Here is an 18,892-nt window from a genome sequence, read left to right as displayed (position 1 = left end):
ACCAGCCCAGGGGGATGACCTGAAGGGATTTTCCGGCAATGAAGACCAGGAAAGGAGCAGCCAGCATGTCCGGTTCAGCCAGCTGTGGGCAAGGGGTGCTGGCCCAAGGCTGGGCTTCCCCCAGGCAGAGGGCCCAGCACATAGATCAGTGGTACTGTGGGAGGCCTCAGTGGGGCTGTCCTTGGGGTTATTTTTAACATGAATACAGATTTCATGACCCTCAAAAGACTGAAAGATAAACTGATGTAAGACAGCATTAAGTTTCAGAGAAATTTTCAGTCACTTTTCATACCTCAGGTGGGACTTCAGTGGGAAGAGTGGGGAAAGAGCTCTTTTCTTCGTTGTTTTACCTCACATCCTTCCTGGGCTGTTTTCTAATGAGGGCCCGCAGAACTAGGGGAAGTGAAGATGCTGCTTGCTGACTAATGCCAGGGGTGTGAGACTTTAAATTCTTTTCCTAATGGTTGGCGGCAAGAAGCCTCCCTCTTCTTGCTCTGTACACTAGATGTGCAAAGGTTCACACATGAGCAAGGGGGCCCCCCAGTGTTAGGAGGAAAAGCCAGCCTCGGGATGGCTCATTTTTGATGGAGGACTGAGTGCTCTAGATTTGACGGGATTCACAGCAGACCCTGAAGGGGTCTCACTGCTGATTCATGTGTAAAAGATCATAAGCTGATTTCATGCTCAGTGTACTTGGGTTTGTCAGGTAAACAGTGGTACCTGGCACGGGCCTTTGTATAAGAGGCTCTTCCCCCTCTGGTACAAAGTGCAGAGATTGCTGTGCTCCATGTGGTTTGTATCACAAACAGGATCTCGGACCTGGTCACAGGTGAGCTGTCTTGGCAAACACTCATATTGGCTACATCCAAATTTATCAAAAGTTGTCAGGCAGACTTGTGGTTTGGATATGCATCTGAAAAACACAAACGCAGCACCATGAGCCAGTGTCGTAAGGGACCATGGTGGGGCCAGCAAAGCACTGACGGGGCACAGGAGGCTGAGGAGAAAGTAAGAGAGCAATCAGAAACAGTCCCTGTGCTCAAGAGCTTATGGAGAGTGGGGAGTTGAGCGTGCATGTAAAGCAGGCTATCAGGTAGAAAATCACACACCAAGTGATCGTGGGAATGAGTCATTCTGATTGGGGAGCCTGGAGAAAGCACCGGGAGGAGGTAGAACCAGGAGGATGACGGCCTGCCAGGCTGAGGGAGCAGCAGAGCAAAGGTGTGATGCCTGAAACCCTGTGGTGCTGGGGGAGAGAGCAGGGCACCCCGAGAGCAGGAGCAAAGTATGCTCGGGGTGGAAGAGGCATGATATGAAGCCATCAAATGGGCTGGGGCCCAATGCTGGAGGCCTTCTCGTTAATAATAAATGGAGCATTTTCAGAGGCTTAATTATCAGCTTGGCTAATATGAGTCTATCTTAAGAGAAGGCTTCACAGTATGTGCTGAAAATTTCAGGTTTCTGTGCTTACAAGGCTGAGGACCTGATGCTGGCTGGTAGTGAATCACTGAGAGAATGCCACCCCCTGAAGCTGGCTTTTCCTAGTAATACCTGAACCTTGCTCCATTCTCAATCCCTGAACTTCAGAGGGGTTAGGGAGGACGGTTCTTTTCTTCTTTAGACTCTTTTTGCCTCCCGCATTTCTATAAAGGGTATTTATAATTTTCTATAACAAGATAAGACCTACAAAAATGTTTAGCTTTTACTGGGTATTTGAAATAATAAGATACACAAATATTAGTCTATAAAGTAAAAGGAGAAGAATATATTAGCTAGCATCATATAATTTCAAAGGAAATTACTTCTATTCTTTTTAGAGATAAGCTTCCTGCACTGAAATCACCACCACCACCATCACTACTACTAATGTGGTTGCCTCTTCTGATGGGATTTAAAATTAGGATGCATGTAAAGAGAAATTAAGAAAACAATCCCATTTACAATCACATCAAAAAGAATAAAATATTTAGGAATAAATTTAACTAAGGAAGTAAAAGACCTGTACTTGGAAAACTATAAGACACTGATGAAATAAACTGAAGACGACACATAAAGATGGAAAGATATGCCATGCTCATGGATTAGAAAAACTAATATTGTTAAAATGGCCATGTTACTCAAGGCAATCTACAGATTCAATGCAATCCCTATAACAATACCAATAGCATTTTTCATGGAACTAGAACAAATAATTCTAAAATTTGTAAGGAAACACAAAAGACCCTGAACAGCCAAAACAATCTTGAGAAAGAAGAACATAGCTGGAGGTATCACTCTCCCTGATTTCAAACTATATTACACAGTCATCAAAACAGTATGGTACTAGCACAAAAACAGACACATAGATCAATGGAACAGAATAGAAAGTCCAGGAAGAAACCCATTCTTATATGGGTAATTAATCCATGACAAAGGAGGCAAGAATACACAATGGGGAAAAGACAGCCTCTTTAATAAATGGTGTTGGGAAAACTGGACAACTACATGTAAAAGAATCAAATTGGACTACTTTCTCACACCATACACAAAAATAAATTCAAAATGGTTTGAAGACTTAAATGTAAAACCTGAAACCATAAAACTTCTAGAAGAAAACATAGGCAGTATGCTCTTTGATATTAGTTTTAGTAATATTTTTTAGATATGTCTCCTCAGGCAAGGGAAACAATGTGACTACATCAAACTAAATGTGACTACATCAAACTAAAAAGCTTTTGCAGAGCAGAGAAAACCATCAACAAAATCAAAAGGCCACCTACTGAATGGGAGAAGATATTTGCAAACGATATATCTGATAAGGGGTTAATATCCTAAATATACAAAGAACTCATACAACTCAACATCAAAAAAAAACAAACACCCAATCAAAAAATGGGCCGAGGATCTGAATAGACATTTTCCCAAGAAGACAAAAAGATGGCCAACAGGCACATGAAAAGATGCTCAACATCACTAATCATCAGGGAAATTCAAATCAAATCACAATGAAATATCATCTCACACCTGTCAGAATGGCTATTATCCAAAAGACAACAAATAAGTCTTGGTGAGGATGTAGAGAAAGGGAAACTTCGTGTGTGCGCGAGCGCTCACACACACACACACACACACACACACACACACACTGGAATATTACTCAGCCATAAAAGAATGAAATCTTATGACAATACGGATGGACCTAGAGGGTATTATGCTAAGTGAAATAAGTCAGACAGAGAAATATAAATACTGTATGATTTCACTTATATGTGGAACCTAAAAAACAAAACAAATGAACAAACATAATGAAAGAAACAGAGAACCAACGGGTGGTTGCCAGAGGGGAGGAGAGAAATGGGTGTGGGAGATTAAGAGGTACAGACTTCCAGTTGCACAATAAAGGAATCACAGGTATTAAATGGACAGTATGGGGAATATAGTTGATAACTACGTACAATAATATCCTTGTATGATGAAAGACAGTAACTAAACTATTATTTCAAAATGTATAGAAATACTGAGTCACTATGTTGTATACCAGGAACTAACACAGAGTTGTAGGTCAATTTTACTTCAAAACAAACAAACAAACTCATAGAAAAAGATCAGATTTGTGGTTACCAGAGGCAAAGGGTGAGGGGAGGGAGAATTAGATGAAGGTAGGCAAAAGATACAAACTTCTAGTTATAATATAGAGATGTAATGTACAACATGATAAATGTAATTAACATTGCTGAATGCTATATATGAAAGTTAAGAGAATAAATCCTGAGAGCTCTTAGCACAAGGAAAAAAATTTTTTTTCTATTTCTTTAATTTTGTATCTATATAAGATGATGAATATTCATTAAACATATTGTGGTAATCATTTCATGATGTATGTAAGTCAAATAATTGTGCTATACACCTTAAACTTATATAGTGCTATATGTCAATTCTATCTCAATAAAACTAGAAGAAAGAAATTAGAATGCATGTAGTAATAATTTTACAGAAATTTAAGACATTTGAAGAGAAATAACAAAAAACAAGAACATTTAGAACTTCACTATCTATTAACATTGAAGGAATGAGAACAAAGAATATCAGGAGAAATTTGGTAATTTGGGAAGGAAAAACATTACCAATATGAACGTACAGAAATAAGAGGATCAATAGGAAAGGCTGAGACTCTGGGGGGTAAATTAAAATAAACACGATCAGGGCAGGGACTTTGTCTTGCTTACTATTGTGTCCTAGTGTTTAGAAAGATGCCTGGTATATCAGTAGATACTTGATGAATGACTACATCTTTATTTATTTATTTATTTATTCTCAACTTTTTGTATTTTAAACAATTAGTTTTTGAACAGATAATACAAGCCCATGTAGAAAGTGAAAAGACACAAAATCATACACAGTGAAAAGTAAATCTCCTTCCTACTCCTTGTGTCCCAGCCACCTAATTCCCTTCCCCAGAGGCAACCATTATTATCAATTTCTTATTTATTCTTCCAGAGATATTTTATATAAGAATAAGCATTTATATAAGCTGAATCAAAAAGTATGTGCATTTAAAATTTTGGTAGCCTTGGACAGATTGCCCTCCAAAGAGGATGTACCAATCTTCACCCCAAAACCCTCTTGTATGGGAGTGCCTACTTCCCTACATTTTGTTATCAAACTTTTTACCTTTACCAATCTGGTAGACAGAAAATGGTACACAATTGTAGTTTTACTTTAAGTTACATTTCTCTTAATATGAGAAAGGTTAAGCATTGTGGTACACTGGCTAGATGATCATTCATCAAATTCATTTAATTTTCTTCCTGGGTATACATCTAGATTACATTTCCCAGCCTCCCTGGCAGTAGTTCTGGCCAAATGACTAAGTTCTAGACAATGGAGTGTGGCTGGAAGTAGAGATGAATTTTTAACCTGGCCTATAAAAGCTTCTCAAGAGCAACCTCCATCATCTCCCTTCTCTTGTCTGCTGGACAGAGGAGGACTAGAGACTGTAGGAGCAGAGTTGCTAGATAGAAGGATCCTAAATCTCTGAATCACATGTAGAAAGCCACCTGCTGAACACCCAAATGGACTGTATTTGAACTTCTACTATGTTAAAGCACTGATATTTTGTATACAGTAGCTAGAGTTACTCCCTCCCAGCTAAGTGTTTAAGAACCATCTGTACTTCTTCTCCTATGTTTACGTCCTTGGTCCATTTTCTATTGGTTATTGATCTTTGCCCATTTTTATACTAGGTTGTTCATCTTTTTCATATTGATTTGTAGGGGTTCTTTATATATATTGTAAGGACATCAGCCCTTTCTCTGAGATTCTTCTCAGTTTGTCATTTGTTTGTTACCATGCAGAAAATTTTCATTTTCATGTAGCTGCATTTTTCAAACTTTTCTTTTATATTGATTTTGTATTATACCCAGCCAGCCCTTTCCACTTTGAGACTTTATTGTTTTATTATAAAAGCAAGCCAACCTTATTCAGAAAGGTTAGCAAATAGAGGGAAACAAACAAATACCAAAACAACCCTCAATTCTACCTCCCAACACAACTATATTATCCTTTTGACTTATTTACCATGTTTCCTTATGTATAGCACCCTGTCTTCTTTCCATAGCAACTCTTTGGGCTTAGTTTTCATGATGTAAACTTTGCTAGATGGGTGGCCAACTCTCTTTGCTAAAAGAGAATTTAAACTTGTTAAAATAAATTTAACACACGAGAAAATCTTTCCTTCCCTTCATGCTGCACCAGGATTTTCAGGATGGAGAAGCAATTGCTTGTTCTCCACAAAACCTTCATAAGGCAAGGACTGTGGCACTGAGACATGTCCTGCTCAGCTCTCTGAGGTAGTCAGTGAAAACTCCAGTTCTAGAAGCTTGAAACCTAAGTGAATCATCAGGACCCTGATCCTGCAGCCACCACAGGCAAAAATCAGTCATTAAGGCGAGGTCAACTGCACTCTGAGCTCCTGAGGAAAATGCAGAGAAAGGAGCCCCTAAACAACTTCATAAAATACTGAAGTTACACTTCCAGAGATTTCTCATGTCCCATCCCTACAATGGAGGTAGGTTTTAAGTAGAATGTTTCCTATTGCCATCAGGCATAAGAAGCTAGTAACAAGAATGCATCTGCTTCTCTTGTCTCAGCTACCACCTCTCCTTGCCTCACACTTTGTTCCAGTCTTACAGAACTGCTCTAGTTCCCAGCATACACCACGCTCTCTCCTCGTTTCCAGCAGCCAAGATCTTTGCTCCTGTTACTCTCTCTGCCTTCACCAGCACCACCTTTCCTCCAACGTAAACCTTGCTGTCAGTCTCCCCCTCGTTTTTCCAGCCGACTGTCACATGCTCTAGAGGCTTTCCCAGGTTCCCCCAGGCTGTGTAAACTGCTCAACTTCTGGGCCCCCAATCAAAGCATGTTACCAAGCAGCTTTACCTGGATCTTTCCCCCTAGACTCCAACTTTTCAGGGCAGAGACCACCTTAATTCATCTTTGTATTTTCACTGTCTGGTATAGAGTAAGTGGTGACCTTCAGTTGAAAAAGATAAGGAGGCATTTGACTTACCTTTGGTTTTTTGGGCAGGGGTTAGGAGTACAGGGATCCTTTGAGATGCATGATCCAAACTCAAACTGATGGTCTTGGAGGCCCACACAGCGAGCAATGCAGGCGCTGGGGTAAGTGCGTCCATTCTGCCCACATACAGGGACAAACTGATCTGCACAGTTACAGGGCAGACCTGAAGGGAGGAGAGTGCCTCAACAATGTGCATTTGTACACGGTCCCCTTCCCCTCATGTTTCCTAATTAAGGCAAACCACTAACAAGCACGCAGAGGTCTCAGGTTAAAACAGAATTTTAATAAGTCAGAAAAAAAATCCTTCCAATCTCTGACAGTGTTTTTAAAGGTGGCAAGGTTCTGAAAAGCCATTTGTCTGCATAATGACCTTCCTTTGTTCCATTTATTGCCAGCTAATTGAGGGCCTCCAGATCTTGATTCCAGGGGTAGAGACAAACAGAGCTATGGGTAGGAAAAGTAAAGAATGTTTCTCCCAATCTGGTATATAAAATTTGAAATTTAGATGTTTGATTCTGGCTTAGGGGATTTCTAGAATGTTAAAGGATAATATCAAAACCAAGACAAATAATGAAGGTTGTAAATGCCTCACATAGGTTCCTTCCATCTCCTTAGGGAGGGGGAAGAACAAGAAGGGAGTAACTTGGGAAATTATTGTAACTTGAGACTTAAGAATTTTCATGAACATCTCCTTCTGAGTCCTGTGTGGACTGGGGCACTCTCTGAGTCCCCCAAAATGTGGTATTCTTTGTGGCCAGTAAAATCTCCTTAGAGTCTGCTAGCTAAATACTCATTAATGTAATTTATCCCAGGACATGAGGGGCTACACACTACAGGGAAAAAGCGTCCTGCTAGTTGTAAAGTTCAACTTCCCAAAACACTTAGATATAAGTAAATAAATAAAAGACTTCCGTGTAAGTCCTTAGTTCATTTTTCATCCCCACATCATTTTAACTGTTTCTCTAAGCAGAATGAATTGTCCTCATCAGACCAAGCAGAAAAAGGATAAAAATAAAGAACAACAACAGAACAATAAAGCAGCAAAGGCTGGTACTCATTAGGGTAGATAGAGGATGGGGTGGAGCTAGTCCTGCCTCTACTTCCTCATCAGTCTGCCGTTCACTTCTTATTTCTGATCTCCTTTTTATTTCCAATGGGCTGGAGATACAAGGTTGGTAAAACCTTATTCTGTTCTCTTCCTACCCCACTCCACGTGTAATACCAACTCCATGGAAGGAGAATCAAGCTGCTGCTGCAGCAGCAAGAAATGGAGTAAGGGCAGCTACCTGGTTCCTCTTCACCCAGAACCAAAGGTATTTCAGATTTGGGAAAAAGCAGATACCAGCAGATACCAGCCACTGTGCTGTTGCTGTTGACAACCGTAGCTTCTTCTCAAGAAAAGAGCATCCCATCCAACTAGGCTTTTCACTTATTGCAGCTGGTGTGAGCATAATACCAGCAGCATAAAGCAAAGGAAAGTCAAGAAAGTCGTATTCTTGACCGATTGTTCACAAAAATTCTTAAGTTTCAAAATTACAGTAATTTCCTGAGTTACTTTCCTGTTTTCCCCCATCCCTAAGGAGATATGAATGGAAGGAATCTATGTAAGGTGTTTACAACCTTTGTCTTTGTCTTGCTTTTGTTATCACCCTTCAACATTCCAGAAATCTCCCAAGCGAGACTTGATACATCTAACTTCTAGATTTTATATACTAGATTGGGAGAAACACTCTTTACTTTTTCTACCTATAGCTTTGTTTATAGGGGTCCCTACCTATATGAATTCAGTAAGACAAGGTAGGACAAGAAAGAAGGTGGTAATAAAAACATTAAGACAGAAGCAAATTTAGAAAATACATGGACACCATAATGGTAGGGATAAATGGGTATTTTAGCAGGTAGAAAAATTACATTTAACTAAAACCATCCCAATCACTGGCCCTGTTCTTTTTGACTCATGGAACTCCAAAAGGACCCTAAGAAACCACTTAGTTTAATGCCATCAATTTATAGAGGAGGCAACAGACGCAGAGAGGAAAGTACCTTGCTCTCAGGTTATGTATTAATTTTACTGTGAAAATTTGCAGTTAAGGCAAGACCAGAGAAGCTGCCTTGAAGGGAACGTGAGTACAAAGGGATGAGGGCAGCTTCTGGGTGACCATGGTTACCTGTGAAGGTACGACGGTCATCTTCTGAGCTGTGCTCACTGAGACACAGGCGGGTAGAACACACCAAATTGCCAGCAAAACAAGAACAGATATTGCAGTCAATATTAAAAGAAGTTCCATGACCTGAGAGAAAGAGAAATAAAATGTTGATCTATGTAATGCATTTATAAATAAATCATAAATTAAAAAATTTAATAGTTTAAAGAGCTTTAAAATAGAAATTCTTGAAAGATGACTTCTGAGTACACAAACTAGGGAGTTAAATTTGTAATACTTATAGTTTTGTATTTACCTCCCACCATACCCCTCCAAACCCCTAATGTGCTCATCTCACCAGACTGCTCCTTATTCTCTGAGAATGTTCCTGGCTACCTCTTTTGCCTCAAGTGCTCGTTCCTTTCCTCCTTCTGGAACTTTACTCATCTTTCCAGAAACAGTCCTGATGCCATCTTTGCGTTGAAGACTCTCCTGATGCCCTGGCAGAAATGACTAGCTCCTTAAAGTACATACATTTGGTCTGCTCCTTTTTGTGGCTCAAATTCTCTCCCCCCTTAGCATGCAAAGCATGACCTCAATCCCTCATCCCAGTTTCAGCTCCACAAGGCAATGGTATATTCTTTTGTAGAGAATAGGCATTTAATCAGTGAAAGCTTATGGAAGGAATGAACTTGTCTATCTTCAGATGTTTTCTGTGATTCAAGGTACATACATTACATTTTAGAATATGGACTAAGCAATGAATACCTGACTTGCTGGTCTAAGCAGAAATTTGCAAGCCCTTTTTAGCCAAGAGTACTCTTCTTAAAATAAAATCTCACCCAGAAGAGTAAAGCAAGAGGCATATAAAAGCTGAACTACTCTGGTTGATGGGTAGGGGGATGGACGTAGAGGTAAGGGTAGCAGAATGAGCACGTGTAGTGGGGAGCACATTCTCAAAAGTGGTATTTTTTCACAATTTTTGAGGTTATATATTGATATGAACAGTTATTAGGGCTATAAGCAAAAGATGGTTAAGGAAACAGTGAGAAAGCAAGACTCTCAGACTTTTAGAGAAGGTGATAAAGCAGGGCACCTTTTAATGTGCTCTCCCGCAACCACGAGTCAACAGTGTAGTTTCCATCCCCCAGTTTGCTTTGCATGACGTCAAACTCTGAGTTTTACTTCTGGGAAAGGGGCAGAGGGCAGAGAGACTGTTGAGGAAGGGGTGGGAGGGGTAGACCTGTGTCCTTGCCTGTGGAGGGCAAGGGCTTTGGAGTCAAATAGGCCTGGGACTGAATTCTGCTTTGGTCACTTACTAGGTGGGTGACCTCTCTTACCATCAGCTTCTTTACAATAGCACCCATATCAAAGAGCAACTGGGAGGATTTAAGGAGATAACACAGGCCAAGACTTAGCATAGTGCTTGGCACACAGTTAAGAGTTCAAGTGTTAGTTATTATTAGCTATTAGTCCCTTCTTGATGAGGCTTCTAAGAGGGTTCCTTAGAAGTCCTCATGTTCTGTATAGTTGAAAAATACTTCCCTGGAATATCTGCTTTGTAGACTTTACTTTCTGGTGAGAACCCATCCAATGTTCTCCCTACAAAATTAATATAACTAATCTCATGTTAAAAACAAAAAACAAAACAGTTCAAGACTCACTTTTTCTTTTTCCTCCAACAATACAAGACTTCTGAAGGTCTATACAGTGCATCTCTATACAGTTTTCTAAGAGTCCACTTTGCCCACATGTGCAAATTTTGTAACAACCAACTTCCCCTGCAGATGATGGCACTTGGATCAGTGTCCCCTGACGGACAATAAAATCAGATGCTTCTCCCAATTTGCAACCTGTATAGACAAAAGTAGCTGAGAGAGTTGGTATTGTTCTCTGATATTGTTTTATGACATTAGATACACTTCACACAAGTCTTATAGGTACTGTGTGGCCACTAAAGATTATGTAATAGAACTTTCACTAAACTAAGGAACTGCTTTGGTTCACTGGCCAAAAACATATCCTCTCAAACAAAAATTCCATGTTCTGTGAGATGGTGGTGATTAAAGGACATGTACCTCAAAGTTAGCAATAGTTCTGTACAAAAATGCTATAAGATATGTAGTTTTTTATTTCTTTAGGCTTATCAAACGTACGTTAAAATCACAGATATTTTTAAAATGGAGTATGGCGACTGACTAGTTTTAGAATAATCTTGGTCAGAAAACTTTTAGTGACGGAATACAAGTACATCTTAAATTCAAAGAAAAGTTGAATACTTGATTGGACTTAAGGAAAACCCATTTGTTTCCAAATTTAACAAGATTTATTATGATGCTATAGCTGATATATTATAGCATTACACAAATATTATACATGGTCCTTTGAGACATCATGCTTATTTAATCTTTTGTTCCTTTTTACTTCACACATGTTTAAAAATGTTGATTCTAACATGATAAAGAAACATTTTCAATTGGGAAATAGATAAAAGAAAGCAACTATATTCTAAAGGGACCCACAGAGAGATAAAGACCATAAAAATTCTATGGGATAAAAATTTTTCAGCCTTAAAATCATGTGCATTTCAGCACAACATTAAATTTATGAAGATAATTACACATCCGATTGAGAATGCTATTTCTCCATGTTTTAAAGGAGAGAAAAGAAAAAACACGAACAATGTGCAGTACATCTTCTCAAACATTACAGCACAGAAGACAAAGTACAAAAAGCTGGCCCAAGGGTCTTTCTTCTTTTGTTGTCAAGATCTCTATGACTCGTTATGAGAGTCTGGTTTTGGATTGAAATTAGGTTACAATCAAAATTACATTTGTCTTTGTCTTTTTCTGCTTACATAAATAATACATGTTGGAAAAACCTTGAACATTATAGAAAAACATGATTTAGAAAATAATCTCATTCCAAAGATAACTCCTATGAAGAAACAGCAGAGGCACGTACTCATACCCACCCCACACCCCACCCATCTACCTCTTACCTTGAACACAAGAGTATGGAAGGCAGGGGTCACCAGACGGACACCCTTTCCGGTTTACCTCACAGAGCTCATTAGCGGGGCAAGGATTTGGGTTACAGGGATGAGTCACCTCTTCTACAATGTTACCTAAAGTACTTGGTCCTGAAAAAACAAAAACAGATCAGTTTAACCAAGCCAAAAGAGTAACAGAGGTCTGAAAATTGTCTGAGTTAATGACATCTGGAACAAATGGACAGCTCACGAGGACTGATTCTAGTAAGCTATTAAAATACTCAGATTCCTTGATCATTTGTGCAAAACATACATTCATTCATTTGTTATAAATAAATGTTATTGGGTGCCTACAATACACCTGGCAAGGTTCTAGGTACTGGAGATACAGTAGTGAACAAAACAGACAAATATCTAACATAGAGTTTACATTCTGATCAGGAAATAGACAATAAATAGACACTGTGTGTGTGTGTGTGTGTGTGTATGTAAATAAAACGTCAGATAACAATAAATAATAAGCAGTGTAAGGGGATGGAAAGTAACAGGTATATTTTGAATAAGGTAGTCAAATAACTTATGTCTAAGAGGGGTAATTTAGCACATTTCACCATAAATGACGATAATTTATTATGGTAAGATGGACCCTATACCATGATTATATTTCTTGTTAAACAATGACCAAGGAAGAATCTCATTTATATATAGTCATCCCTCAGTATCTGTGGGGGATTGGTTCCAGGACCTCCATGGATACCAAAATCTGAGGATGCTCAAGTCCTTTATATAAAATGTCATACAGGGGCTTCCCTGGTGGCGCAGTGGTTGAGAGTCCGCCTGCTGATGCAGGGGACACGGGTTCGCGCCCCGGTCCGGGAGGACCCCACATGCCGTGGAGCAGCTGGGCCCGTGAGCCATGGCCGCTGAGCCTGTGCGTCCGGAGCCTGTGCTCCGCAACGGGAGAGGTCACAGCAGTGAGAGGCCCGCGTACCGCAAAATAAATAAATAAAACCATTAAAAAAAAAGGCATACATAGTATTTGCATATAACCTAAGTACTCTCTCCTGTATAGTTTAAATCATCTCTATACATAGTATTTGCATATAACCTAAGTACTCTCTCCTGTATGGTTTAAATCATCTCTAGATTATTTATATTTATTTTAATTAATTAATTATTTATTTTTGGCTGTGTTGGGTCTTTGTTGCTGTGCGTGGGCTTTCTCTAGTTGCGGCGAGCGGGGGTTACTCTTCGTTGTGGTGCGCGAGCTTCTCATTGCGGTGGCTTCTCTTGCTGTGGAGCACGGGCTCTAGGCACATGGGCTTCAGTAGTTGTGGCTTGCGGGCTCTCGAGTGCAGGCTCAGTAGTTGTGGCGCACAGGCTTAGTTGCTCCATGGCATGTGAGATCTTCCTGGACCAGGGCTCGAACCTGTGATCCTTGCATTGGCAGGCGGATTCTTAACCACTGCGCCACCAGGGAAGTCTATCTCTAGATTATTTATAATACCTAATACAATGTAAATACTATGTAAATAGTTGTAAATAAAATGTAAATGCTATGTAAATGGTTGCCAGGTGTACAGCAAACTCAAGTTTTGCCTTTTGGAACCTTCTGGAATTTTTCTTTTCCGAATTTTTTCAATCTGCAAATGCGGAACCTGTGGATATGCAGGGCCAACTATATGTGTGATATTTAAAAAGAGTATTGAAATTTAAACAAAAGCATTTCTTTAAGTTTCCTCCCACTGAAATAGTTTCCTTCTACACATATATTTGACTGCTCTAATAGCATCCAGGATTGTGAATACATTCATTTTGCCTACTTGATTTTAGGCCAGACTCACCCTCTAAGGCTAATAGAGGTAGAGGGCTCTTGGAGTTTATCTCATCCAGCCCAATCATTTTATAAATAGGGAAGCTGAGACTCAAAGAAGTGATCTGCCTATGATTCTAGTCTAATGCTCTCTTTTTTTCTATACTGGTCACTAAGGCTAAGGGACACAGTTTGTTTGTCTTGAGAAAATATAGCAGATATTTTCTGCTATATATAGCAGGATGGCAATGAGCCCACAAATAAAAACATCTCTCCCAGTTTCCCTTACAATTAGGGGTGGTTTTCCCTTACACTAGGATATGGTGGCTAGAATTACAGTAGTCATGTTGTGATGATAAATACATGAAGTAACCTTGATGATGGAAGCCAAGCACTAAGGATGGTGGAGAAAGAAAAAGGAGGCTAGGTTCCTGATGATGGAGCCACTATATCAGCCCTGGACTATTTACTTCTGGGCTTTCTTTTGCTTCTATCTGTTCTGTTATTTGCAGTTGAACTTAATCCTCTCTAACACAGGAAAACAAAGCTAGCAGGAGCTGAATTCACTGCCTTTCCAGCTAGCTCATGGCACTAATGCCCCCTGGTGGCAGCCTAAACACTTCCCTTACCCTAACTACATGGTGTGTATGAGTTCTACTTGTTACTCCCTGGTTTCCACCACACATAGTCACCTCCTGCCAGGAAGCTTAGCTCCACAATACCTCAAGAAGATACCAACTTATCCTTCTAGCTCTTGGCAAGAGTATTTGGCACAGAAAAATTCCATTTTTCATGCACTAACCCAGACCATCATTCCTTACCCCCTATTTGGTGGATAAGTCCAAGCCAACACCTGGCTCAGGTCCACTGATATTCCAATGACAGAAAGCTGAAGACTCCCTAGGGGAAATTCCACTTCTTGGTCAAATCATGGCAAGGAGATGGCAATGATAAAGAGCTGGTTATCTGAGTATGCTGGCCCCTGATTCACCACTTAGAATTCCTGATTGATAACAGTTCACTATGTCCTCAGACTGATATAATAATTGCTTCTCTGTACATATTTTAAGATGGGGGGGATTGATATATACACACTACTATATATAAAATAGATAACTAATAAGGACCTACTGTATAGCACAGGGAACTCTACTCAATACTCTGTAATGTCCTACATGGGAAAAGAATCTAGAAAAGAGTGTATATATGTATATGTATAACTGATTCACTTTGCTGTACACCTGAAACTAACACAATGTTATAAATCATGTAGACTCCAATAAAAATTAAAAAAAGAAAAGAGAGAAAGATGACAGTTCTTTCCTGAGCCAAAGAGGCCAAGCAAATAAGAGTCTGCAGTTGAGGCAGCATCATTAAACCACATGTTCTCAACAGAATGATACTCATCCAAAGCAAACATCAAGGGCAGAGACAGAAGAGAGAAGCCTTTGAAATTAAAAAAACCAAAGTACTTACTGAGATATGTATCCAAAGGTATACAGTTCTCCAGGTCATCTGTAGGTGACAGAAGCTCACAAATACTTTCAGCTGTGTGGTCTTCAGGGAATTTGTTCTGGTCCCCACATTTCTTCAGAATCTCCACACAATCTGATCTTGAAAAGGAAAACACACACAAATTTAGGGTTTGAGGAACTGCCTCACGTTGTCTAGCCAATATCAATTCTGTTTCAGTTTTCATAACTCAACAATGTTTCACACTTTATAGGTGTAAGTATGACAAAAGAGAATAGGAGTGATAGCAGACCTTATTAGGTTGAGGAGTAAGTAATGTATTACCATATCAAAGCATGCCTAACTTCCTCCGACCTGAGATCAAAGGCCTTGCTCAAATTTTACACTCATACTTACAGTTACTACCATCAGTGTGGCTTTTCACTGTCTTTGAAAGGAAATGAACCTAGGCTAATCTGATTTGCTCTTTGCAAAATCATACATTGTCTCAGGACCTTATGCATGCTTGCTTCTTCCTTTCTTCTTCTATCCCTCCCTTCCTGCCGTTCTCTTTTTAAAAATCTGCTGTTATCAACATTAAGGTGTTTGGCCTATAACAACTGGAAAATCCACTACTTTAAAATTTTCTGTCTTCAGTAGGGATTTGACATCTATAAAATTTCTGTGCTAAGAGTCTATAAATTTCCCACTTGTTGCTTCTTGCTTGTCACCCAGTAGTTACCCCTCATCTCTCCCCTACTCAGGCCACCCTCAAGTCATGTCAGAGAACAGATCCGGACCCTATTCAAGGTTGAAATAATCTGCAGTCAGTCATCAAGTGCCCAGCAGCACTGAGCCACATACCAACACCTTAAGGGCTGGATATTACCTTGGTTTTGGAAACAAAGATGCTTGAAGAGCAGCTGACACAGATTACTATGTAGTTAATGCTTTTGGTTTCACCCACCATAGCAGCTTTCATCTGTATCTTAGATCCTTTTTTGTCTTCCTATTTACTTTTTTAAATTTTATTTTTTATTGGAGTATAGTTTTATTTATAATGTTGTGTTAGTTTCAGGTATAGCAAAGTGATTCAGTTATATATATATATATTTTTTTTTTCTTTATATATATATATATTCTTTTTCAGATTCTTCTCCCTTATAGGTTATTACAAAATACTGAGTATAGTTCTTTGTGCTATACAGTAGGTCCTTGTACTTTATCCTAGATCTTAAGCAAACCATTCACAAAATGTTTTAGGAACAGGCCCTAATGACTATATTTACTAAGTCTTTCACTCATCAAACATTTCTGGAATACCTATTGCATATTAGGATTATGCTAATCCCTGAAGAGGAGAAAAAGAGGAGAGAGGAGATAAGAAAAGAGAGGTACAAAGAAGAATAAACTCCTCAAGGAGAGCAAGGTCTAACAGAATATAAAACAAGTACACAAATTAAAATATACAAATAGAATTGTGCATTGAAGATATGCAGTGTTTCTTGAACTAAGTTCCATAAGAGAAGTACAAATAAAGGTCTACAGAAATTTGTAGTAAGGATAAATTACTATCAGCTGGAGAAATCTGGGAAGATTCCATAGGAATGACTGGTATTTGAGAGGGGCTAAGAAGGACAGGCGGTGGGTGAGTGGAGATGGAAGAGTATTTTCAGCAGAGGAGGAAAAGCATTTAACATGTGGGGGTGATGGGCAAGAGGAAGTGGTGGGAAAGAAAACTAAAGATAGGCTGTGGGTAGAGATCATGAACGGTCTGAACCAAAACCAGAGAGTCATTATGATGAAAGAAACTTACTTGCAAATAATACTTCCCCGGGATTTACTATGACAAGGTTTAATCTGCAGTGAACAAGCTATTGCTTTCCACATTTCTGGCTGGCACTTCTTAATGTCAAGAACAGGTATGTTGATAAATGGCATCTTTATGCTTCCTTTCTCCCACAGCTTCATGTCATTCATGGCTCCTTGATCTGACTGAGCATTGCAACTCCTGAAAAGTTCTGTTGGTCTGAAGAGAAAAAAGGCCAGAAGGAATCAAGAGGCAATTACTTTCTACAGAGAAACAATGTGTAAAATCTTGACATGCTAATGCATCAGGAAAATCTGATTTTTTTTTTAAAGAAGAAAGTACATACAACCTATCAAAGATTGTCAGCTTTGAATATATGAAAATTCAATGTAGATATAGACACTAGCATTAAGACTCTGATTGCAATTTTTCTTTGTAATATGGATTTTTGTGAGGCAGTTAAAAACTTTAAAACACTGTGGACAGGACTATCATCTCCAACTATACCATTTCTTTCATTTCACAAAATAAATATCAAAGTCCAAGTTTTAAAAATTGAGGTATTATTTATAAAAATAAAATTTACAGATTTTATGGTTAGTTTGATGTGATTTAACAAACATGTACCTTTACACAGGCATATCCAAATCAATAAAGAAGCATTTCCATCACGTCAGAAAGTTCCTTTGTGTCCCTGTCCAGTCAATGCCCTCCCCTGCTGACTGCACCCCAGAGGCCACCACCATCTGTGCTTAGATCACCATAGATTAATTCTGCCCGTTGTAGAACTTCATATAAATAGAATCATACTATATGTATTCTTTTGGGTCTAGTATCTTCAGCTAAATAATCTTCTTGAGATTTACTTATGTTGTTATACATATAAATTGTTCTTTTTTTTTTTTTAACAATTTTCAACGTATTTATTTTTTTTAATTAATTTTATTTATTTTTGCTGTGTTGGGTCTTTGTTTCTGTGCGAGGGCTTCCTCTAGCTGTGGCAAGTGGGGGCCCCTCTTCATCGCGGTGCGCGGGCCTCTCACTATCGCGGCCTCTCTTGTTGCGGAGCACAGGCTCCAGACGCGCAGGCTCAGTAGTTGTGGCTCACGGGCCTAGTTGCTCCGTGGCATGTGGGATCCTCCCAGACCAGGGCTCGAACCCGTGTCCCCTGCATTAGCAGGCAGATTCTCAACCGCTGCGCCACCAGGGAAGCCCTAAATTGTTCTTTTTATTGTTCAGCAGTATTCCATTAATAAATGTACCACAATTTGTTTATCTCAGTGGTTCCCAAACTTTTTGATCTCATGACTCATTTACATTCTTGAAATTAAGTACTCAAAAAGTTTTTGTTTATGTGGGTTATATCTACCCCTACCCATCACACTATAAATCAAAACTGAGAGATTTTTAAAGTACTTATTCATTTAAAGTGATAATAAACCCATTACATGTTAAAGCAAAAATTAGTGAGAAGGGTAGATTTGTTTTATAGTTTTGAAAATCTATTTAATGTCTGGCTTTATAGAAGACAGCTGCATTTTCATATCTGCTCCTGCATTCAATCTGTTGCTGTATCATGTCTTAAAGCAGCTGGAAAACTTCACTCTTCACTCTTTTGAGAATGTGAGTGAAATAGGCAAATAACATCTTAGTATTATTATAAAAATAGTTTTGATCTCAAGGGGTTTTGGGGACCACAGACCACACTTTGAGAAATGCTGGTTTATTCATTCACTGTTTTATAGACATTAAGGTTGTTTCTAGTTTTCATGTCTCTTTCCCCTGGCTATGAATGGCATTTTTGGGTCATAACTTATTAAAAAACTGCCAAACTGTTTTCCAAAGTGGTCATACCATTTTACACTCTCACCAACAATGTATAAAACTTCTAGTTGGTTTACATGCTTGTCAGTCTTCTAATTTTAACTATTTGGTATGAGGAGGCATCTCATTGGGGATTTTATTTGCATTTTGCATGACTAATGGTAATACACTTCTTCACATACTAAGTGGCTCTTTTGATGTCTTCTTTGATGAATTGTCCTTGAAAATTTTTTGCCCATTTTTTAATTGGGTTGTTTGACTTTTTATTATGAGGCTGTGGGAGTTATTTATATATTCTGGA

General features: G+C 39.0%; 1 protein-coding gene across 1 annotated transcript in view; it reads right to left on the bottom strand.

Annotated features, from left to right (window-relative positions):
- Positions 1–18,892, bottom strand: part of RECK (reversion inducing cysteine rich protein with kazal motifs) — a 72,459-nt gene that overhangs the window by 5,356 nt on the left and 48,211 nt on the right. The window contains exons 11-17 of the mRNA XM_007455979.1: positions 16,774–16,986; positions 14,982–15,118; positions 11,702–11,842; positions 10,365–10,553; positions 8,725–8,847; positions 6,548–6,719; positions 721–913 (exon numbers count right to left, since the gene is read on the bottom strand). Of these exons, the coding sequence (XP_007456041.1) occupies positions 721–913; positions 6,548–6,719; positions 8,725–8,847; positions 10,365–10,553; positions 11,702–11,842; positions 14,982–15,118; positions 16,774–16,986 (1,168 nt within the window). The remainder of the gene's footprint in view (positions 1–720; positions 914–6,547; positions 6,720–8,724; positions 8,848–10,364; positions 10,554–11,701; positions 11,843–14,981; positions 15,119–16,773; positions 16,987–18,892) is intronic.

Source organism: Lipotes vexillifer, unplaced genomic scaffold (genome assembly GCF_000442215.2).
Source record: "Lipotes vexillifer unplaced genomic scaffold, Lipotes_vexillifer_v1.1 scaffold920, whole genome shotgun sequence".
Classification (NCBI taxonomy): domain Eukaryota; kingdom Metazoa; phylum Chordata; class Mammalia; order Artiodactyla; family Lipotidae; genus Lipotes; species Lipotes vexillifer.
The sequence above is the reverse complement of the archived record's forward strand: the minus strand, read 5'-3'. Positions and strand labels throughout refer to the sequence as shown.